This window comes from Urocitellus parryii, chromosome 9 (genome assembly GCF_045843805.1).
Source record: "Urocitellus parryii isolate mUroPar1 chromosome 9, mUroPar1.hap1, whole genome shotgun sequence".
NCBI lineage: Eukaryota > Metazoa > Chordata > Mammalia > Rodentia > Sciuridae > Urocitellus > Urocitellus parryii.
The window spans coordinates 22839390-22864351 of NC_135539.1; the positions used below are offsets into that span (position 1 = coordinate 22839390).

Sequence of the window (24962 nt, forward strand, 5' to 3'; positions counted from 1 at the left end):
TCTCACAGGGGCACCTCGCCCACAGGAGCACAGTCGGCCTGAACACGAGCGTGCAGTCACTGCATTCGCGATCGCTATCGCGCCCGCGCGCACGGCCCGGTCCCCTGCACCAGAACCGTTCAGCACACCCCGAAGGCGCGCAGGAACTGAGTCGCTACGTGCGCGCACACACTTTTGCGTACTTCACGCCAACGCACTGTGCACGCGCACGACGCCCTCGCGTGGGTCCGCGAGCGTATGCCACGCAGGCTCCTAGGGGTGCACCCTGCCGGGAGGCGGGGCCCCAAGCCAGGTTCCGAGGAAGCTTGTCCTGGCCGCGCCGCCGTCTACGTCTGCGTCGGGGGTCACGCAGCGCTGGCAGTGGCGTGGGTGTTTTTCACCCGGAAACCGCGGCGGCTGGAACCCGTGAGGAGCCGACTGCGGCGGCGGGAGCTGGCTGGGCTCTTGTCCTCGCGGCGCGGCGCGGCGGGGAGAATGGTGCCGGGAGACCGCGGGCCCGCCGCGCGCCGCCGCCTGTGAGCCCCGCGCGGCCGGGGCGCCCGCCCAGCCGCCGGCCCGCGGGAGGGTGAGCCGACAGGGTCGGGAGGGAGGACGGAGAGGGCGGAGAGAGAGGCCGGGTCTGTCGGAAGGGAGAGGGGAGGCCTGGAAGGCAGCGGGCCCGGGCAGGGAGACCGGGAGGGCCAGGAGCGAGGCGAGGGGCCGGGGGAGGCAGGGAGGCTGGAGACGGTGAGCTCGACGGGACCTGGAGGCCGGGCGGGCCGAGCCGAGTGGGGAGAGGGGGCGATGAGGCGCCGTAGGGAGGACCGGGCCCCGGCAGGTCGCCGGCTTTGACTCCGGTGGCGCCTGAGGCGCCGCCGTTTGCAGGCTGGACGCCCGTGGGAGGGGAGGGGCGCTTGGCGCGGCGTGTGCAGACGCCGGTCCTGGGTGGGCGGCTCCGGCTCTGTTCTCGCGGGTTGTCTGCACGGTCGGGCGCCGTGGAGCGTGCGGCCGGGCCTGCGGTGCTGCGGAGCGGCTTTGGTCGGAGGAAATCTCCATTAGCAGGTTCCGCCCTCGCGGGTGACCAAGGGGGCTGCCTCGAAGCCCCGCCCGACTGCTGCGCTCCGGCCCCGGGGAGCCTCCGCGGGGAGTGGGAAGATCATCTCCCGGGCGGGGGTGAGCCTCCGCCCGTCTGTGCCCGCGGTGCCCCTTTGGACTGCGAGGGGCTGGGCGTCCGCACGCCGGTCGTCGGTGAGTGCAGCGTCAGTGTTTAGCAGGCTGGAGTGCTTTCTACATCCTCGTCTGAGAATTCTGGGAAGAAACAGGCCTGCTGCACACCGAGACCCACTTGGTGACTCTGAGTGGCTTACGTCCCAGGAACTAGGACGTGGTATGCTGACGTTGTAGTAAAGGGCCTGCTAGGATTTCTGTCCAGGTAGACTGGAATCGGGGTACTAAGGTCACCAGATGCTCATTATTCTGCTTTTGGGCTCCAGAAGCAGGTGCACCATGGAGGAAAGAGCTAGCGAAATGTAAATACAATTTCTGTCTGCAAGGAAGCAATAAGCTATAAAATGTGGCGGGACCGAGATGGCATAGGGCTGTAACTGCTGTTAGGGATTTTGTTAGGTTCAGGAAAAACTTAATAAAAGTGACCTTTCAGGTGGACCTAGAAAGATCTGGAGGATTTGGGTCATTGAAAATTAGCTGGGAAAATGAAAAAGTGCAGTCAGTTTGTGACAGAGCATCCTAGTTTGTGGCAATAGGTGCCTCACAGTGTTGGCAGAGGCAGCTGGTTAGGGTTAAATGTTAGAGACAGAAGCAAATATTAACTACTGGTTTCCGGTTGGGTTTTTTTTGTTTGTTTGTTTGTTTCTTTCTTTTGTAGTTACAGATGGTCAGAATGTTTTATTTTATTTTTTATTTTTATGTGATGCTGAGGATTGAACCCAGTGCCTCATGCATGCTAGGCAAGCACTCTGCCATTGAGCTACAGCCCCAGCCCCATTTCTGGTTGATTACTTGGTTATAAAGAGTTGTTTTCATTTGATAAGTCTTATTTTATTAGGCAGTCTATGGCAAAAAGCAGTGTTTAACTTATTTTAAGGACAGTAAAAGATGCTGATTGTCATTCCTGTCTGGTATTAACCACTGGGAAATTAAATTTGGTGTCTGTGAGTGTTTCAGTGCCCATGAGTAATCTGCAGGAGCAGGGTTCTAATATGGTCTAAACAGCTGTGGCCAAATGACAAATGTAAGTCCTTTAGCTGTCTCCTGAGTTTTTCTTTTCAATTTGTTTTGTGGGGGAGGGGGCACTGGGAATTTAACCCAGGAGTATTTAACCACTGAGCCATAACCCAGCCCTTTTTATTTTTATTTTGAGACAGAGTCTCATCAGGTTGCTGAGGGTTTTGCTAAGTTGCTAAAACTGACTTTGAACTTGGGATCCTCCTACCTCAGCCTCCCAAGCTGCTGGGCTACAGATGGTGCCACTGCCCCTGGTTCCTGAGTGTTTGTAGTGGCATCTTGCCCACTTCACAGAGAGTCTGTTTGTTTCTCTTACTCGGTGCTGTTGAAGAACTTTTGAAGCCATTCAGACAGAATACCAGGTTGCTAACTTTGGAACATGATTGATCTCAGGGTCTCACTGGCTTCAGGCTCAGCTTTCTTTAAGCACACTCAGAAATGCTCCACTTTCCCTGTTTGATGCTGTTTTCCACTCTTCCTCCTTCTCCACTCGTGTTCTAGCTTTTCCTCATTACAAACATCTGAAAAAATGGTCCTGCTGGGGGACACGTATAACACACTACAAGAGTGATGGCTCTGTGGAAGGTTTTTCAGTATTTATATGCTACAGAATTCCATTATCTTGTAAGAGGGCGTTAAAAAGAGACTTTTTAACAACCTGAATGTGTAGGGTTTATTTGGGTAAACTTGGAAATCCTTAAGTTGTCTTGCCCAGATTAAAATAGTTTTACAAAGATCTGTAGCTCTCTGTGTAATTTTCTACCTGAGTGTAATCCTGGAGCCACATGGCAGTCTTTGAAGCATGGCTATTTGCCAGTTGGGCTTTTGTGCTTTTGATTACAAGTATCATTTTCAAAATATTTCCTGATATTTACACTGAGTTTTAATGTTATAAGATTTTCTATTGAGCCTGGAGCATTCATCTAATCTCAGCATCTCTCATAACTTATTTTCTTAAATATATGTTAGTAAAGCCCCAAAACATTGATTTTTAGTATAGGAATACTTCTAATTTTGTTTAAGATGGTCAGCTAGTTAAAAAATAAATAAGTTATTTTTTTGGTCTTGGAACTATGGTGAATTTACTTTTTTAAAAATAAGAGAAGCACATGTTGGAAGTTGCCATGGTTTCATGTCATGTACTTAAAAATGGAATCATAAGTACATTAAATGTGAGTAAAAATCCAGCTAAAATCTGAAATTTGAAAATAAATGGTTGTAGACTGTGTCCTTTCATTTTGTCTTTATGAGAATACTGTTGTCTAAACATTTAGCCACAGAATTTCAGCTTTATGCCTTTGGTTATAATTTCTCTTTTTTTTTTTTTTTTAAAGAGAGAGTGAGAGAGGGGAGAGAGAGAGAGAGAGAGAGAGAGAGAGAGAGAGAGAGAGAGAGAGAGAGAATTTTTAATATTTATTTTTTAGTTCTCGGTGGACACAACATCTTTGTTGGTATGTGGTGCTGAGGATCGAACCCGGGCCGCATGCATGCCAGGCGAGCGAGCTACCGCTTGAGCCACATCCCCAGCCCCATAATTTCTCTTTTGATCACTTTGAATTATCACAAGTTTACCAAGAGTTTACAAACCTTATCTGAGTGAGACGCAAGAAACCACTGGCAGAAGAGAGTGCTTTATGCTCTCATGAGGTATGCCTTGATGGAACATTTCAGACTTCAAAACAGTTTATTTAATTGCACTTTTATTGAAGTCCATGCTAAACTATATAGTGTGTGTCTGTGATCTGTGAAATTGGTTTGTTTTTCAATTTGGCATTTGACTCTTATCAACCCTGGTGTTGTGATTGATGGTACGGCTTCTGGGGTCGGACAACAAGTCAGAATCCATCTCTGCTGTTTATTTGCAGTGTGACCTTGTACAAATTACTCAGCCTCTTTTGATTGAGTTTCCTCTTCTGTAAAATGAGGATAGTAATTTCTACCTAGCAATGTTGGGAAGATTAAAAAATTTGTATGTTAAGTACTTGGAAGCGTGCCTGGTATATTAGGAATGTTATTTTGTCCCTCCTTAGCCCTTCCTAATCTGTTTTCTGCTTCTGTCATTCCAGTGAAAGATTTTTTTTTTTTTTACGTTATTGTTGATGTCTTGACTGCAAAATTGTGTGGATGCTTTTTTACCTCTATCTCATTTGATGAGGTCAACTCTTCACGCAAACCGATCCCATCTGTTAGGCAGCAGTAGAACTTAATGGTTAAAACACGGGCTCTAGGGGCCCAGTGGATTTAAACCAGGTTCACTGACTGTGGCATTGGGCAAGTGAACAAACTCTTCATGCCTTAATTGCCTCACCTCTAAAATGCATTTAAGAATCTCGTAGAGTATGTGCAAAACTCTAGAACAGTGTCTCTCTCCATAAAAGCAGGCAATACTGCTAACATTATCAAGCACCGTCTTAGTGCGGGGACTGTTTGAGGTGGGAGGAGTGCCCAGACAGCATCAAGGAAATGAGGGACACCAGCAGGATGCATCTGCAGTTCAGTCTGACTGAGGAAAACAGCATCAGTGGGGCAGAGAGATGCTTTTGAGAGTCATTTAAGAGATGGAAGCCACTGGGCTTTAATGAGAGAGTGTACTGGTGGACATCTTTCAGGAGGAGGAGGAAACTGTTAGGCAGCTTGTAGTGTTTTGGTCTTGTTGGTTTGGTTAACTGTGGGTCATCTGAGTTCCTGAAGCTGGATGTTGGATCTGGAAGTTAGGGGATCTAGCATGGGCATGAATGAGTGTGGGGCACAGGTATGTGTCACCCTTGAACAGAAGTCCCAGCTTGAACATCAGCTTTTGAAGGAGAATGAGGAGGGAGGGCCCAGGGGAGTGCGATTTTGTGTGTCAGGTGCTCCGCAGGGTGGCTAGAACTCCAAAGCAGGCTTTGTACTTGGCACTTCAGAGGTTACTGGAGGCCTCAGGGTTCTCTTGGTCTTCTTTGCTTCCCACTTGTCCCTTGGAAGGTCTGTTCTGCCTGCACTCCCTGCTTCATGATGGGGAGGGAGGAAGGTAACTATTGCTGGCTCTTGGTGCTTGGGTGCTTGGACTGGCACAGGATGCCAGGAAGTGCCCTTAGGTTGGTGCAGCTTGGATGATCTGCTGTTACATCCATTACTGTTGTTTGTTTGACTCAGCGTTTGCAACCCTTGGCCTTGAGGTCCTTTGGATATTTGAGAAATATAAATTTGTGTGTGTGTGTGTGTGTGTGTGTGTGTGTGTGTGTGTGTAGTGCTGGGAATCAAATCCAGGTCCACTTTTGTGCCTTAATTTTAATTTTTGTATCAAAATGAGCCGTTCTCCCACATCAAAGTGACTTCCTGCTGTTCTCAGGACAAGACCAGTGTGTTTCTTGATGTGCTTATACAGCAGGCTTGCCTCACCCACTTTCTCCCTGTGCCCCCTCCCCAACCCAACTCCCAGCTTCTCTGAGACATGACTGTTAAAGGAGAACTTTAAGTAATTTCCCATTCAACCCGAGTTCGGAAGTCTAGTTGAAGTTGAATGGTGGTTTTGTTTTTCAAGTGAAGTGAACTTTCTGGTCTGGGTCACAGGTAGAGGTTTAATGTGTCTTAAATGAAAACAAATTGGGTCAAATATAAAAGTAGGAGTATTGTCTGGAAGCATAGAATCCCTCTCCAAGGATTTTAGTTTAAAACTAGAATAAAACTAGTTCAAACTTTTGACAAGTAACCATGTGATACACTTGAAAGTGCTTGGGTTTGGGAGAGAGGGAGGGAGAAGAATGAAAGGCCTATAATGAATGAGCATTTGCTTCCTTTCTAATAAAGTGCTGCAAGCAGGTTGCAGAAGTTTTTCTCCACTGACCCCCCCTTGGCGGCCTCTCCTCGTTGACTACTCCTTTCCTCCATGCAACTGTGTTTCCTTACTTAAAAAGTCAGCTCCTCACACCCACCATCCTTCCATCTGAACCATGGCATTTAGCTGTTGCCTCAGTTTCCCATGCCGTTCTTATCTTTTTATTATTGGATTCTTCCCTGCCAGAGAATACCAGAGACTACCAGGATCTTGCCAGGTGCAGAGCTCAATTTTCCCTGAGTACTTTTTATTTCACTTGATTATTTTTATTTATATTTATTTGTGTATTTTCCAGTACTGGAGATTGAACCCAGAGCTTTGCATTTCCATGTTGTACCCCTACTGATTACTTTTTTTGGGGGTGATACCAGGATTGAATTCAGGGACACTCAACAACCCCTGAGCCACATTCCCAGCTCTATTTTGTATTTTATTTAGAAACAGGGTCTCACTGAATTGCTTAGCTGAGGCTGGCTTTGAACTTACAATCCTCCTGCCTCAGCCTCCCAAGCCGCAGGGATCACAGGTGTGCGCCACTTCACCTGGCCCACTGAGTACTTTTGAAGGAACAGAGAGGTGCAGGAATCTTTTCTTCTTGTATTCTCAGTAGTAGTTCACCTCATAGCCTTTGTCTGGTACCTCTGGAAACTTTGGCTGGGAACTCTTCTCCCTGGCCTTACAGGACACCTCCCCGTCCTGGGCACCTTTTGGCGCATGGTCTCCCTTCTTTCCTTGTCCTCCTCTGTCCTTTTCTTTTGCTCCAATGGAGAAGCCCAGGCCTGTCTGGAGAGCAGTGTGCTTCCTGGTCTGGGGACGCTGCCTCTGAATGCACCTTCTCACTTTGTACTTAGGCTTCTCCTCAAAGTACAGGTCACTCTGAGCCCTCTAAATGCAGTTGCTGCAAATTAAGGGTCACCTTTCTTGGCACCAGGACTGGTTGGAAGACAGTCTTGTTTTCTGTTTTCTAGGGTATTTAAAGAAATCATTCCTTTGAGTTCTGTTTTTTTTTTTTTTTTTTTTGTGGCACTTTTACACTGAGCTACCTTCCCAGCCTATTTATTTATTTAGGGTACTGGGTATTGAACCCAGAGGTACTTTGCACTGAGCCACGTCCCTAGCTCTTTTTATTTTTGAGATTGGGTCTCACTAAGTTGCTTAGAGCCTCACTGAGTTGCTAAGGCTGGCCTTGAACTTGTGATCCTCCTGCCTCACCCTCCCAAGCTGTTGAGATTACAAGCATGTACCACCTAACCTGGCTATCCCAACCCTTTTTATTTTTTATTTTGAGACAGGGTCTCACAGAGTTGCCCAGGCTCGCCTGGGATCCTCAATCCCTCATCCTCCCCAGTAGCTGGGATTATAGGTGGGTGCCATTGCATCTGGCTTTAATAAAAGTTCTACTTTTTTTTTTCTTTCCTATTTATTGTCTTCATTAATGAAGAAAATGAATGGAGTTAAAATTTAATGTTTTATTTTGATCACTCACTAGATCAGTGGATTAATGATGATCATATTTATAAATTTTATTGTTGAAATTATTAGAAATGAGGCTAGGGTTGTAGGTCAGTGGTATCATGTTTGCCTAGCATGTATAGATTTGATCACCAATAGCACAAAAATAAAAAACTACTAGGATGGAAATGCAGATTTGTGATTAAAATTTTTTTAGGAAGAAGAAAGGTACATGCTGTCCCACCAGCGAGAGAGCCACCAGTGTTTACATTTGAGAGTATGTTGTCTTTTTTCCATATGTGTGCTTGCTCAGGAACATTCTTCAAAAACCTGAAATAGCTTCACTTCTTGTAGAATCTCAACATATACAGGCTTTTTTTTTTCACATTACTATTCCTTAAACAATACAGAATAACTAATATTTACATAGCACAGATATTGTCTTAGGCATTATTAATAATCTAGAGATGATTTAAAATTTATAGGCATATCACTAGGTTATATGCAAATACTACACTATTTTATCTGAGGGACTTGAGCCTCTGCTGGTTTTGGTGGCCAGTGCTAGTGGGGTCCTGCAACCTCGAAAGGGACAAAGGAGAACTGTATGTTGCTTCAGGTCCTGTGTTTTTAAAGGCTGCCTTGTTTCTTCCTTCATATTTTATGTAACCAGTCGCCTGCTGTCATTGAATATCCAGTTTCCACTTTTCACTCCTTTAAATGCTCTTACTAAGGTAAGCATCTGTTTTCAGGAGTGGGTGTTTTGCAGGCTGAGTTCTTAGAAATTCAGGGGTAAAAGTGTGCCAGGTTTAACTGTTGATATGTATGGCCCGGTGGTTTCCAGAGGTGGTTCACACACCCTCCCCTGTGCCCTTGCAGATGATTTATGCTCCTGTAACTTGTGGGTTCCTTGGGGCATCTTTAGGACAGTCCTAGTATTTTCACTGGCCTTAGTCCCTGTATGGCATGCAGTGTTGTCACTGAGCTAGTCTCAGTGCTCTTGGTATGCATTGGGGGACTTCAGTCCCAGGCTGGCTGTGCTTGTGAACTGCCTTTGCACTGCATTGTGAACCTTGAGTCTCTGGACTTTTCAGAGGCAGCTCTCAGCCTTGGTAATTTTTCTCCTTCCTGGTGAGTTCCAGGACTCTAATTGGAGTTGGAATTAATTTAGGGAAAGGGTCAGAAAGAGTACTTTTCCTTTTCTTTATTTTCCTCAAACAAAACAGTTTATTCTTTAATTAAAAGTGGCATTTACTATTGCAAAGATTACAGTAGCTTTCTTGTAACTATTAGCAGGGAAAATAAATTTATTTAACCTTTATTAATTTCTTGTCTGAAAATGCCTGTGAATAGTAGAAAGGAATTTTAAGTTTCTAAACTATTTGGAATATTAATAGTTTTTATTGGAAAATGCTTTTGCCTGTTTGATGACTACCGTTGGCCTATTCTGGAAAATTTCCCCACATTAAAATGGTTTCACAACATTAGCTAACTTGTGTATATTTAGGTTGATGTAGCTCAGTGTTTAAATTTTTAAAAAGTATTTTTAGTTGTAGATGGACATAATATCTTTATTTATTTGTTTTACTTATTTTTTTATGTGGTGCTGAGGATTGAACCCAGGGCCTCACACATGCTAGGCAAGTGCTCCACCACTGAGCCACAGTCCCAGACCCTCAGTGTTTAACATTTGATGTGACATGGTTGTAATGACTAAGTTCTCTCTAGAAGTGATTTTTTTCCCCCTTTTTAATAGTGAGGGTCTTGCTCAGGTTGGCCTCAGATCCTTGGGCCCAAGCCATCTCTCCCCTATTTCTGCCTCTTTGACTGGACTGCAGGCCTGTACCTTTGCAACTGCTGTGGAAATGGTTTTTATTTTGTTTGTTTGTTTTCAAGGTGGTGGGGATGGAACCAGGCCTCCCACATCCTGGCAAGTGCACCACTGAATCATACCCCCAGTTTTAATTCTGTTTTTTCCTTAATGTTTCGTAATTATAGCTTCAGGTATTGAATGGATCCTTTTTCGGGTTTTGTTGTATTTTATTTTTAGTAAATTGAATCTTTAATTTACTGTTGATGTGTTTTTGTTTCTCAGGTTAATTTTAATCTAACTAATGTCATTTCTAGATTTTTCTTGTAAGTTTATTTTAAGCCTCGACTTATTTGATTCATTTAATGCACTTGCTTTTTTTGTGTCGGAGGTTATTGGGGATTTAACCAGAGTCACATTCCCAGCCCTTTTTATTTTTTGAGACAGGGTGTTACTAAGTCACTTGGGGCCTTACTAAGTTTACTGGGGCTGGCCTTGAACTTGTGATCCTACTGTCTCAGACTCCTGAGATTATAAGTGTGTTCTACCATACCCAGCTGTGTGTGTCCCCCCCCCCCCGATATATTTTTTAATTATAGATGGACACAATACCTTTATTTTATTTATTTAGTTTACGTGGTGCTGAGGATCCAGCCCAGTGCCTCATGCATCCTAGGCAAGCACTTTACCACTGAATCACAACCCCGGTGCCTCTGGCTATATTTTAAAAATTATTTATTTATTTATTTATTTATTTTAAAATCAGACTTTTTCATTTCCTTTTTTTTCCTTTATTCTCTTTTTAAATTTTTTTGTGGGGGGCCAGTATTGGACAGGAAGCCGAGTGCTTTGTATGTGTTAGGCAAGAGCTCTTTCTCCACAGCCCTGATCACCTATTTTAAATTTATTTTATTTTTATTTAAAAATATATATTTTTTGTGGTACTGGGGATTTAACCAAGGGGTGCTTTATCACTGAACTGAAACCCCAGTCCTTTTTCATTTTTTTAAAATTTTGAGACAGGGTGACACTAAGGTGCTGAGGCGGGACTCAAACTTGTGATTGTCCTGTCTTAGCCCAGAGTTTCTGGGATAACAGGTGTGCACCACCACATCCAGAAAATTACCTATTTTTAAAATTTAATTAATTCTTTAACTGGTACATAAAAATGTAAAAGTCATGCACATTAATGAGGTAATGTGATGATTCAGAACATGTATGCTTTGTGTAATGTTTAAATCAGATAAATCTCTTCAAACATTCATAGTTTCTTTATGATAAAATGTTCAAAATCCTTCCTTTAGCCTTTTGAAATATGTAGTACGTTGTTGTCACATAGTTATTTACTTGCTTATGTCTGACTATAACTTAGTACCCATCGGTAGCCTTTCCCCTTCCCTCCCTCCTCACTTGTCTGTTTTATGTCAAGATATTGAGGTGCAGAGACAAGGCTGACGGCTTGGTTGGGAAGGTAGACTGACATGGGCAACAGCAGTCAGATGTCTCAGGCTTGCGCAAGAAATTTTACAAGCATAGTGGGTGTTTAAAAGTCAAAATGGTCACTTTTCTCCAAGGGGTTGCTGGGAGGGGCCTGAAACAGTTCCATAGAGAAGGTAACCATTGAGTCTTGGGAGAGGATGAAAGGGATGTCATTCATGAAAGTTGAGAGAACCAGTGGACTTAAAAGCTTCAAGGTATAGCTTTGTCCAGTATGTTCTGGGAATTGCAAGCAGGTGGAATACGGTATATTGAGAAGTAGACAAGACCTAGCTCATGGTGGACTGCCATTCTAAGTGGACTTAGATCTTTTGGTTCCTGATTTCAGCAGGAACATGATTAGATTTGCATTTGGAAAAGTTACTCTTGACAGTAGCGTGAGACTGGATTATTTGACAAGTGACAGATCCAGTTTAAACTTTTAGAGTCACAAAAAGGATGAATTGCAGAACGAAATAAAAAGCAAGTTCAGGGGCTGGGGATATGGCTCAAGCGGTAGTGCGCTCGCCTGGCATGCGTGCGGCCCGGGTTCGATCCTCAGCACCACGTACAAACAAAGATGTTGTGTCCGCCAATAACTAAAAAGACATAATTATTTTTTAAAAAAAGCAAGTTCAGAAAGGAATGTTAAAGAAATAGACTTGTTAGCATTCAGTAATTGCTAGAATACAGATGATGAGGCAGAAGTCTAGGGTGTTTTCTGAGGATTGGACTGAAATGGAGAACATAGGAAGAGTCAGGGTGGTTAGAAGGCAGACATGTTTATTTGGACATGAGATCCTGTGGGTACAAGGTACCCAGAGAACATGGATGTGGAGATCCTGTGGGTACAGAGGTACTCAGGGAACCGGGATGTGGAGATCCTGTGGGTACAGAGGTACTCAGGGAACCGGGATGTGGAGATCCTGTGGGTACAGAGGTACTCAGGGAACTTGGATGTGGAGTTCCTGTGGGTACAGAGGTACTCAGGGAACTTGGATGTGGAGACCCTATGGGTACAGCACTCAGGGAACTTGGATGTGGAGTTCCTGTGGGTACAGAGGTACTCAGGGAACCTAGATGTGGAGATCCTATGGGTACAGAGGTACTCAGGGAACTTGGATGTGGAGATCCTATGGGTACAGCACTCAGGGAACCTGGATATGGAGATCCTGTGGGTACAGAGGTACTCAGGGAACCTAGATGTGGAGATCCTATGGGTACAGAGGTACTCAGGGAACTTGGATGTGGAGTTCCTGTGGGTACAGAGGTACTCAGGGAACCTGGATGTGGAGATCCTGTGGGTACAGAGGTACTCAGGGAACTGGGATGTGGAGATCATGTAAACAGAGGTACTCTGGGAACTTTGAGTAGAGGTATCAGGGCTGTGAGGAATGCTCAGGTGTTAGTCTGTGGGTGGCTCTGAAGTATGCTTTTTGGAAGAAAAACAACAGTATGTACTGTTGGGTTATATTGGTAGAAGAGGTGGGAGAAAGGAATACAGCTACAGGAGGGGACATGTAGGGCAATTTATATTATGAAATTTATATTATGTTTACTAACAAAGAAAATTTAAAAAATACAAATTGAGACTCCAGTTGACCGAGTTAGAAAAACTCAACTGAGTAAATCCAAAGAAAGCTGATGAAGGAAAATAATAAAAAATATGTAGGGCTGGGGTTGTAGCTCAGTGGTAGAGTGTTTGACTAGTATGTGTGTTTGAGGCCCTAGGTTCAAGCTCTAGTACCACAGGAAAGAAAAGTATGGAAATTATTGAAACTAGAAAACAAAAAAGTGGTCCAGATACAATCTCTAAAAACAAATACTGTTTTTTTTTAAACATGAATATGACAAAGTTCTGGAAAGGTTCATAGAAAAGAGAAGGTGAGCACGAAAAACACGCACTGAAGAAAATATAACTACAAATACATTAAAAATTGAGCAAATCACAAATTGATTCTGTGCCATAAAGTTTAACAACCAACATAAAGTGGTTAATTTGTTAGAATAATATATCGTCAAAATTGACTCCATAGAAGTAGAAACAGATTTATAGCCATTAAAAAACATGATGAAGTTAACCCTACCAAAATACTAAACCAAACAAAAACTTGGCAAACTCAGATGATTTTTCTGGCCAACGTCTATCTAATTTCTTAAGATATAGAAGTGTGTAACTTATTCACAATGCTCTAGAAAGTGATTAAATACAGAGAATATGGTAGGGGCCTATAATTTTCTTATCTCACTTATGAATGGACATGAAAATTTAGAATAGAAAATTTAGCAAACATATCATTAGTGTAGTTTTAAAAAAATCATTACCAGGAGCTGGGATTTTTCAAGCACAAGGCTCTGGATTTAACCTCCAGTGCCAGAGTAAAAGAGCCTCTACAAAAAAAAAAAAAAAGCTCATTAAACTCATGTAATGAGTGCAAATATTAGTCAACATGAAAAAGATCAACCAGTTCATGTTAAGAGATTAAAGGAGGAAAATTGATTGCTTGGAAAATTGCAGATGAAGCATTCATAAAGTCTAGCACTTGGCTAGGGGGTGTAAGCACGTTGCTGGAGTACATGCTTAACATGCAAAAGGCTGTGGTTTCAATCCCTGGCACCAAAATTAAAATGATATTTACAATAAACATTTCTTTGCAAACTTGGAACAGAAGGTGAGAGATTTCCAGTAGAAACATAACAAACCCCTTATCTATCTATCTATCTATCTATCTATCTATCTATAGATGGATATCTATAGATGTGGAGCTGGGGATCAAACCCAGGACCTTGTTCATGCAGGGCAAGCACTCTACCAACTGAGCTATATCCCCAGCAGTGAAGTTTATAAACATTTTCTGTAAAGCCAGGAATGAGGCAAGAATTCCTATTATTGCCACTTCTATTCATCATTTCATTGAAGGTACTAATCCTAGTAATAAAAAAAGAACAAAATTGATAAAAGGTTGGAAAGGAAGATCATACTTTTGTTTACAAGTGGTATGATTATCTATATAGAAAACTCAAGTGAAGGCACAAACAGGCTGGTTAGAATTTAAAATATTCAGCAGAGCCTGACATCAAGATCAGGATGTAAAAGTCTTTTTCATTTGTATAAACTCAATAACAATAGTCATTGTAATTGCTAGAGGATACCTCCAGCAGTAGCCAGATGAGTTAGTATGTCTTTGAATCTGACAAGATAAATAATGAACTTTCAAGAAAGTTTTTACAAGTGGTGCTGGTGTTTGAACTCAGGGCTTTGGGCATGCTGAGCATGTATTCTGCCATTGAGTTACATGCCCAGCCCTCTCACCCACCAGAGAAAGTTTTTTTGTTTGTTTGATTGTTTTTTAAATCTTTGTTTATTTTTATGTGATGCTGGGGAACAAATATGTGCCACCAGAGAAAGTTTTTAAAAATTATTGAAAAAGAAAAGTAGGCCAGGTATGGTGGCGCATGCCAGTAATCCCAGAGCCTCAGGAGGCTAAGGCAGGAGGATCGCTATTTCATAGCTAGCCTCAGCAAAAAGTGAGGCACTAAGCAACTCAGTGAGAACCCTGTCTCTAAATAAAAATACAAAATGGGGCTGGGGATGTGGCTCAGTGGTCAAATACCCCTGAGTTCAATCCCTGGTACCAAAAAAAAAAAAAAAAAAAGAAAAGAAAGAAAGAAAAGAAAGAACAAGAAAAGTAGACCCAAATAATGGAGGGAAATACCACATTCATCGCTTAGGAAATTACAATATTATAAAGACTTCCCGAATTAGTGAATTTACTTTAATTTCCACTTAAATCTTAGCAGGAATTTCTGGGAACTTGTAATTGGAACCTAAAATTCACATGGGAGATTGAAGAGCAGAGAATAGCCACCACAACTGTTTCTTTTGGGGTGGGGGGCGGTGCTGGAGTTTTGGTGCTTTCCACTGAGCTATACCCTCAGCCCTTTTTCTTTTAAATTTTGAGACAGGATTTCAGTAAGTTGCTGAGTCTGGCCTTGAAGTTGATCCTCCTGCCTCGGCTTCCAGAATTGCTGGGAATAACAAGCATGCACCACCACACCTGGCTAGCCAGGACCATTTTGAATAATAACAATAAATGGTAGACTTCTTGTGGTTGATAGCAAAATTTAAAGCTGCGTGGTACTAAGGTAGGGGGAGAGAGAGACAGTGATGAAACAAACAATAGAAGCCTAGAAACAAACCTAGGTACACATGCAAGCTTGCTGTGTGAGAGATGTGGTATTGTAAACCCACCAGGAAAGGGTGAGCAGTTCAGTAAATGGGCTGGGCAATTGGCCGCCCGAACGGAGCAAGATTATAAAGTAGAGAGCTGGTTTCAGGCTTTCCAAACTAATTCCAAGTAGAGGAAAGACTGAAAGTAAAGAGAACTATAAAATTCATAGAAGAAAATGAAAAAGTCTTTATGGTGATAGTATTGGGAAGGGATTCCCAAATAATTCATACATACACAATCATGAAAGGAAATAGGTGATAGATTTAAATACGTTAAAGTCAAGAACTATCAATCGAGGAAATGCAAGTCAAATTGAAGTGAGATACCACCTTGTGTACAGTAGGATTGTTATAATAAACAACAGATAATGAGTGTTGGCAACACTGTGGAGAAATTGGAACATTTTTACACTGCTAGTGAAATGCAAAATAGTGCAACTGCTTTGGAAAAGAGCCTGGCAGTTCCTCAGAAGATTAAATAGACCCTGCAGTGGCACTTCTAGGTTTGTAGCCAAGAGAAATGAAAACCTGTCCCCACAAAAACCTTCATACATGTTCATAGGATTATTTACACTAGCTAAAAAGTGGAAACCCAGACATTCACCATCTAATGAATGGATAAATAAAACATGTACAAGTTAGAGATCTTGTTCAGTGGAATATTTTTGGCAATAAAGGAATACAGTATCGTGTACTACAACATGGATGAACCTTGAAAACATTAGTCTAAGTGAAGTCTAATTGTATTTATTTGAAATGAATGGGCAAATCTAGAGAGATGAGGAGCATCATTAGTGGTTGCTTCAGGGCTAAAGGAAATGTGGATTGCTGTAAAGGGTATGGAGTTTCTTTAGGGAGTGATAAAAATGTTTGAAAATTATGATCTCTCCATACTCGTGATGGTTGCCCAAATCTGTGAGTATATTAAAAACCATTGAATTGTATACCTCAGATGGGTAATTTGTATAGTCTGTGAATAAGAGATATCTCTAATAAAGCTATTTTTAAAAAGTCAAGAACTCTTTGTATGACAAGGCATATCATAAACTATATTAAAGAAAATCCAGAGACTATAAAATTGTTAAAGATTCAGGAGGGGCCGGGGTTGTGGTTCAGTGGTATAGCGCTTGCCTGGCATGCGTGAGGCAAATGTGGGTCAGTATGATCCCTGGCATGCCATAAAAAATAAATAAAGGTATTGTTCATCTAAAACTAAAAAAAAAAAAAAAAAAAAAAAAAAAAAGAGCATGTAAAGAACATAAAAGGTGGGCTGGAGTTGTGACTCAGTGGTAAAGCACACGCCTGGCACATGTGAGGCACTGGGTTTGATCCTTAGCACTACATAAAAATGAGTAAGTAAATAAGTAAATAAAGTATTGTGTCTGTCTACGACTTGTGGGGGGGGGCGGGAGCAGTAGTAAATGACCAAACCATTTAGGCAGTTCACTTTTGGTTTTTTTGTTTTTTTTTTTTAATTTTTTTAAATATTTATTTTTTAGTTCTCGGCAGACACAACATCTTTTGTTGGTATGTGGTGCTGAGGATCGAACCCGGGCCGCACGCATGCCAGGCGAGCGCGCTACGGCTTGAGCCACATCCCCAGCCCCGGCAGTTCACTTTTGAATGGACCCAAAAGGGTGATAAAAAAGTGAAGAGGTAGCTGGGCGTGGTGGAGCACACCTGTAACCCCAGTGGGTTGGTAGGCTGAGGCAGGAAAATCAAAGTTCAAAGCCAGCTTGGCAATGGCAAGGTGCTAAGCAACTCAAAAACAAACAAACAAAAAAACGAAAAAGGGCTGGGGATGTGGCTCAGTGCCCCTGAGTTCAATTCCTGCCCCCTCCCCCCGAATAAAAAGGAGGTGCTGGGTTTCTGAAGGTGAAGTTTAGAGTGATATATACCATTTTACATCCATCTAGTTGGCTCAACGTGGTATGACAGAGCATCAAGGCTCAGCACAGGTATTGGGAAATAGAGCAAGGCCTTTTAGAGATGGTCTCACTGAGTTGCTTAGCATCTTGCTTTTTGTTGAGGCTGGCTTTGAATTCAAGGTCCTCCTGCCTCAGTCTCCCGAGCTCTGGGATTACAGGTATGCACCACTATGCCCAGCAAGAAAGGCCTTTAATTGCAGGTTTTGGGTGGGGGAAGTGTAACCTCGGACAACCTGCTTATAGAGCATTTTGGATCATATCAGGTCAGGTTGAAGGGGGACCCTAACTCCATGAATGACTGGAACTAGAGCCTTTCTGGTACTCATTGTAAGTCCCTTTGTGAGTGAAACAGTGGGAAGAACCTAGCTGGGATATTTCTTTCTGTCCAGCCATCTATTCTGTATTTGAATTATCTCAGCTATATATATATCTCTCTCAGGTAGCCATCTGGATATAAATCTATATCTACATTTATATCTAGATATGTGTCAGTTACATTCAGAGGACTATATGGGCATAGATCAAAAGATAAATCTCAGAAACAGAATGTTAAGTGGAAATGTATGAGGGTTGACGCATACCTATAATTCTAGTGACTCCAGAGGCTGAGGCAAGAGGATCGCAAGTTCAAGGCCAGCCTCAGAAACGAGTTCTTCAGCAACTTAGTGAGACCAAAAGGGCTGGGAATGTGGGTCATTCAAAAAAAAAAAATTCAAATAGTGTTAGTAATTATATCTTTGTATATATACATGTATATATACTTTTACTTAGTACAGAAAACATGCTTGGATAATGGTACTTGCCAGTTTAAGGACTGAATTTTCATCTGAGGAGAGGGAGTAAATATTATTTTCCATCTCAGAGGGCTCCTGTGAAGACAAGAGGCCCAGCCTGGCTGGTCTGAAATATGTATTTTGGGTTCTTAGAGTCTATTCATTTACCTTTTTGTCTCTAAAATTTAAAAACTGGTACAGAGTTTAAGGGGTTGCTTTTTGTGAATGTGGTACGCTCACACTTGTTCGTTGTGTGCCAGCTCTGTTTAGGAACCAGGGGCAGGGCTGAAGACAGGCAGAAGATCTCTGCTTCAGTAGATCTCACAATGAGGGGACAGCATGGACAAGTGGTGAAATTTCAGGTGGACATTGAGCCTTGTGGAGGGAGCAAAGCAGGGAGCTGGGGCAGGTCAGTGTGGTCAGGGAGCCGTGGGGCAGAGGTCTGCTGTCCTGAAGAACATGCATATGAGCTCTCAGGAAAAGCTTCTGAGGCAGGTATAAAGGGTCACAAAATAGGTCATGCTTAAAAACCTCAAGCAAAATAAAATACTTAGGAATAAACAAAAGAAGTGTAAGCTTGCACTACTAAAATGGAAAACATTGTTGAAATAAAGAAAACCTGAATAAATGAAAAGGGCATCCCAGCCATGCTCGTGGACTAGAAGACAACACTGTTGAGATGATATTACTCCTAGCCCACCCTCAGATGGAGTGCAGTCCCCATCAGAGTCCAGTGTGGGGGGAGCTGATGGTGGTCAAGTTGGAAAGGTCCACAGGGCAAGGTAGGGCGCGATCACAGACTTCATCCTGGGTTGGTGGACGCTTGGGATGTTTAAGTAGGGGAGTGATGAAATCCAGTATTTAGTATTTATTGAGTACCCACTGTGTGCCTGGTACAGGTGCACATGAGTGATGGGGTAGTCAGTAGAATGGTGTCGAATAAACAGAATTTAGCTTTTTAGTGGTGAGAAATGAAAACATTTTTAATTTATTTCTGTCCAGTGACATACTTAAACATCTTTTTAAGTAATATGGAAGTAGTGGTATTCATTATAGATATTTAGATGGTTCAGTCTGAAAGACAGTGCGTATCTTTCAAAATCTAACCACTTTGAGGCAATAGCAGTCAGCGTTTACTGCTTTCTCCTTCTAGTCTTTTAATTAATTAATTAATTAATTTTGGTGCTGGGAATTGGATCCAGACCCTTGCACGTGCCAAGCATTTGCTCTTCTTCCACTGAGTCACAGTACCAGCCCCTTGAATGAATTTATTGGTCAGTCATTTCTCAGGTTCAACTACAAGTGTCTTCCGTAACACCCAGCACTACTAAAGGAAACAAAAGTGAGAATCAGTCTACACGTCTGATGATCCATTTCTTTCAGGTGGAGCTGGTCACAATAATGTTGAGCGCCAGCCCCCTGGAGAGCCTGAAGCTGCATGTCAGCAGTCGGCCCCCCCTGGTGGTCTTCATGATCAGCGTGAGTGCCATGGCAATAGCGTTCCTGACCCTGGGCTATTTCTTCAAGATTAAGGAGATCAAGTCACCTGAAATGGCAGAGGTCAGTATGTTCTAACTTCTCTTGGGCTTACGGGTGGAGAAGTGCCTCTTGGCTCTCTGCATGTCTTTGTTTAGTTGTGAGTTTTTGCTCCTGGTGAGAAACATGGGTTTTTATTCAGAATTTTCTGTCTTCCACCCCTCAACTCACTTTGTTAGGAAATATTATTGTTTGATTTAAATAATGCTGCTGGTTAATATTTCAGCAATAAAACAGATGTGGTTTGGAGAGTATATTTTTAAAATGATTTGTTTCAAGAAGCTAGAGAATTCACTTCTTTGATATTTATAATTAAGTTGCTCACTGCTATTTGCAAAAATTGAAAATTTGGTACTTCAAAGTCACACATTGTCATTGAATTTTATCAGCTGTTCTGATGGCCTTTTTATTGGCCAAGAAGGGATTCTAAAGAAATTTGAAAGTAGGATCTTATTTCCAAATATATGTATCTTTTTTAATCATGGAAATCTTCAGTTATTTATAAACTTGCCATTTAGATTGTACATTTTCAACAATTTAAGTAAGTTATTGGGGCACTAATCTTTAGGCATATAATAGTTGGGACACATGTAGTGCAGATTTTGAAAGTTGTGTATTTTATATGTTAGAAAACAACAAATTTAATAGTTCTTGTTTAATAGAAGTGAATTAATTTTTTAAATTAATGAGTAGAGATGATGCTGGATTAATGGTAAGTGGTTTGGGTGGAAGAACAGAGTCTGTCTTCCCTGGAGTGTCTCCTCTTACACCTTTCTTCCTGCTTGCCTGCTGGTGGATGTGGGTGAGATTGGGGTGTTAGTGTTGCTCTGCTGAGTGTGCGTTTGTGTGCCTTGTGCTGGAGAGGAGAGGGTTCTGAAATTGGGACTGTGGCTTTCTCTTGTTCTCTTTGGCATTCTAGATCGGAGGTGATCTTGGCAGTGGGGACAGTCTTCACACACAAAATGTCTTACATAGGTCAAGTAACAAGTTTAAGCTATTTTTATTATGGAACCCTTTCAAAGAGTTTCTTATCAGGGCACATATTGGCTGACTTAATTCTTCCTCTCTCTTGTCTCTACCTGAATCCTTAAAAGTTGCTGTAATCACATTAAAGCTGAAAATGGACATTCTAGTCACAATCAGATCTCTGCTACATCCTGGCATTTCTTACTTGCAGAGCTCAAACTCCTGTGGAATATGCAACCAAGGCCAATGGTTAAGATTTATTCTGGGGGCTGGGGTTGTGGCTCAGCGGTAGAGCGTTTGTCTAGCACATGTAAGGTGCTGGATATACCCCTCAGCACCACATAAACATAAATAAGCAAAATAAAGGTATTGTGTCCAATTATAACTAAAAAAAAATTTAAAAAAAAAAAAGATTTATTCTGGGCAATGAGCCCTTGATAGTCAAAGTGGCTCCTGGCGTTGGCTTTGGCTGACCGTTCAGCATGGGATTTGGAAAGGCAGGAATGCATGGGAAAATTTGGGGCTGCAAATCAGAACTTAATTCTTCCTTCAACAGTGGAATTGAGAGCCCCTAATATGCTCTGGGCCTTGGTTTTTTTCATGTCTGCCATATGCTGGGATAAGATTAGAATGTTCACTTCTCAATCCTGATGTTTCTACTGAGTTTGTAGGCATTAGGAAAAATGAAATATGATATATCCGTTTATCTTAGTAAATGTCAACATACAGTTGTATTGAATGCTATAAGATAGATTTCCTGACTTCCTGGGGATTACTCAAATGCTTTTAAAAATTAATACTGCTTGCTTCTAATTCCAGTGGCTTGGGAGGCTGAGGCAGGAGGATCTCAAATTTAACGCCAGCTTTAGCAACTTAGTGAGGCCCTTTCTCCAAAAAAAAAAAAAAAAGCAGGGCTGGGGATATGGTTAAGTGCCTCTGGATTCAGTCCCCATTTAACCTCTTACTCCTGCAAAAAATCTATGAGTTTCTGTTAAATTTAAAATAGATTCTTGGGCTGGGGATGTGGCTCAAGCGGTAGCACGCTCGCCCGGCATGCGTGCGGCCCGGGTTCGATCCTTAGCACCACATACAAACAAAGATGTTGTGTCTGCCGAAAACTTAAAAAATAAATATTACAATTCTCTCTCATATAAATGGAAGAATAAAATACATACTCTTAAAAAAATAAAATAAAATAGATTCTTGTTGCGTTCTTTATAGATACTGGCATCTGTTTCTCTATGACATAATCAACTGTGTTTTAAAAACTGTATTATGATTTAAATCATTGATGCATGACAGCAGGATATGACATTAGGAGAGAAGTCTGGAGCTGGGGATGCAGCTCAGTGGCCGAGCACTTGCCTGGCCTGCACGAGGCCCTGGGTTCTATTCTATTCCTAGCAGTGCAAAAAAGAGAAAGAACAGGAAGAGGAGAACAGTACTGCAAATACACTCTGTGCCCTTCCTAAAGTGGGAGCAGGCACCAGATGAGCATCGGGCTTTACTGCTGTTTTGTGTTCTAGGAAGAGAAAGCAGTGTATGTAGAATTAACCTGTTGAGGAATTGTTTTAAAAAATTATCATTGTAACTCTGAAATGAATTTGGATTAGTGCTTTTATTATTTAGTACTTTTTTTCAAGTTTGATTCTGAAGCTAGATCTTCTTAAAAGTATAATAAGCTGGGTTTAAAAAAAACCACATTTTTCTCAAGTGCTTATTTAATCTTACAGGGTATTTGCTGTCTCATGGCACAGTAGTTTTTCTTTTTGGTGTGCATGTGGCAGTGAGTAGGCAGACTGCACTGTCCTGCCAGTGTATGGTGGTGGTGCAGCGATTGACTCCACATCATGGGCTTTTCTTGTGAGGTGGCACCACACTGAGGGTTATGACTGTGTCTCTGCGGTAGGAGACTCTGGGACTGCTCACGTTTCTTTCTCTCTATCTCACTTTACTGAAGGATTGGAATACTTTTCTGCTGCGGTTTAATGATTTGGACTTGTGCGTATCAGAAAACGAAACACTAAAGCATCTATCAAATGACACCTCAACTCCGGAGAGCACAATGACCAGTGGGCAGTCCAAAGTGTCCACTCAGTCCCCCCAGACCCTGGAGGACTCAGGCCCAGTTAACATCTCAGTTGCAATCACCCTAACCCTGGACCCACTCAAACCCTTCGGAGGCTACTCTCGCAACGTCACCCATCTGTACTCAACCATTTTAGGACATCAGATTGGACTTTCAGGTGTGTACGAGATAGTCAACCACATATGGGTCTATCCATCATACTGTTTGTTTTTGCATGTGTGTCTCCTTTTGTTGAGCTTAAATTCTGAGGTCAAGAAGGAAGCATGTGTACCACATGTTTTCACTTAGTAAAGTACTGAGCATAACGTAATCCCTTTCTAAAAGCTTGTAACTAAAATCAGAAACTGATGGGCTGGAAGTGTAGCTCAGTGGTAGAGCACTTAATTCGAACCTGTGATGTCTTGGGTTTGAGCTTCAGCACCATACACACCAAAAAAAAAAAAAAAAAAAAACTATAAAGTTTGTTTGTGGTCTTACAATTCACCCTTGAACAGGAGTCTGATTTTACTTGGATTTTTTTTGCAGGGGGGTTGGTGGAGATTTGCAACAATTTGAAAAAACTTATAGATGAGCTGTGTAGCCTAGAAATATTGAAGAAAATATAAAAATTGTAGATATGTTAGTAAATTTTTAAAAAATATATATTTTTTAGTTATAGGTGGACACAATACCTTTATTTTATTTTATTTTTTGTGTTGCTGGGGATCAAACCCAGTGCCTCACCCATGCTAGGCAAGCATTCTACCACTGAGCCACATCCCTGGCCCTGTTGGTAATTTTTTAAAAATAATTTACTACCTTAAAATATGTCTTTTATAAAAAGTTCAAATTTATCAAAATGCATTTTGTAAACAGAATTGTATGTGTTGACATTTGCAGACAAGAGAAATGTGAGCAAATCTAAAACGTGGCATTAAATTGTAACTGCATAAAACTAACTGTAGTGCACACTGCAATGATTTCATAGTCCTTTCTTATTGCTGTTGTGATCTCAAGTGTTATAAGTATCCATATAAGTTAAGATACTGGGTGGCGCTCATCATTGCTGAGTGAGCAGTCCTCTCTTCACTAGTAGTTCAGCATGTTGTAAACGTGATCTCGCTGTACTAGTGTGTCAGTCCACATGTATACTATAGATACAGCACACAACCTGTGCTAATCAACTGCATTGTCTGTACAGCTTCCAATCAGTGCAAGACTGAGTTAAGTTCTTGGGGACTCAAAAGTTATATTCAAATTTTCTACTGGGTGGAGGGTAACCCTTATGTTTTTCAACACTCAATTGTGTGTACAAACACATAGTTTTTATTGAGTCTATCCTGTGGAATTTTCAGTACTTACCATGAGGACATTGTCTTTAGTCTACTTTCCTCCCTGCTTAGTGCTGAGGACTGAACCCAGAGCCTCATGCATGTTAGGCAGGTGCTCTACCATACCTGAGCATTGTTTGAGTGCCCATTGTTAGTCCTGTGCTAGCTGCTGAGAGAACTAGAAACAGTCTAAGATCTGACCTGCTCCCCTTGGAATTTTGGGATTACAGAAGAGACAAAAATAACATGAGTTAACATATCTATCTAAAAATAGTTTCTGGCACAAAAGAAATGCTATATAAGCACTTGTTAGATAATATGAAAACTAAACACCTATAAAAACAAAACATGGATACTGTCCTTTGACTAATGCTACACCTGTGAGGTACTGATGGTTCTGGAGGACAAAAAGGCATTGGAAGTGGAAAAATCAGAAAAGGCTTCATGTGAGATTCTTGGAAGATTAACCTTTGACTCTTTGTTTACTGAAAACTTGTTTTATAAAGTCCTTAAAGGAATTTGTAGTGCCTGCCTGTCTCCTGTTGCCTGTTTGAGAGCTAATCCCATGGTAATGAAGACTTCTGGGTTTTCCATGTAGCAAGCATGGATATCATCTTCTCACACAATGTAGAACTTTTAGTTTAAGCTCTATCACTAATCAGTCCCAATATCTTTCTTAAATCTGATAGACCTCTGTATGTAAAAAGGGAACATTAACCCTTCTTTGGCCACATTCGTGGGATATTGGTGACTTACAAATGAAGTCAGCAGACAGAAGCAACTTGAGAATGCTGTGTGCTGCAGGGTCTAGAACAGCAACGCAAATTCCCCTAACCAAGCTCTCCAGTGCAGATGCTGCCTTGGCTTTGGTTGGCATCTCAGGCCCTGGGTGAAAAGGGGCATCTCTTCGTGTGCCACTTGGTGGCTCTGCTAGTTGAACAGGTCTCATGCTTGGGATCAGGACTGTTCCCACAAAGGCAGGTGGCAGGTAATTCCTGGGTGGGTTTATATTCATGACTCCCTTGAATCCCAGAGAAGAATGTATGAATTCTTGCCATTATTTAAAAAAAAAAATGGGTTTGTCTTTCACAGGCAGGGAAGCCCACGAGGAGATAAACATCACCTTCACGCTGCCTGCAGCTTGGAGCTCAGATGACTGTGCTCTTCATGGTCACTGTGAGCAGGTGGTGTTCACAGCCTGCATGACCCTCACAGCCACCCCTGGGGTGTTCCCCGTGACCGTGTAAGTATCTCTACTCCTGTCTGATAAGCTATTCCAGACATCTGAGGGTGTAAATTGGACCTTACTTTCTATTAAACACATTTTTATTTCTGAAACCTGCTACAGTTT

The 24962-nt window shown here is 42.1% G+C and overlaps 1 protein-coding gene across 1 annotated transcript in view; it reads left to right on the forward strand.

Annotated features, from left to right (window-relative positions):
• The first annotated feature begins 338 nt into the window (after positions 1-338).
• Tmem248 (transmembrane protein 248) overlaps positions 339-24962 on the forward strand; it is a 30125-nt gene continuing 5501 nt past the window's right edge. Inside the window, exons 1-4 of the mRNA XM_026400325.2 lie at positions 339-565; positions 19094-19270; positions 22173-22458; positions 24704-24854. Coding sequence (XP_026256110.1) covers positions 19112-19270; positions 22173-22458; positions 24704-24854 — 596 coding nt within the window. The 5' untranslated portion in view covers positions 339-565; positions 19094-19111. The remainder of the gene's footprint in view (positions 566-19093; positions 19271-22172; positions 22459-24703; positions 24855-24962) is intronic.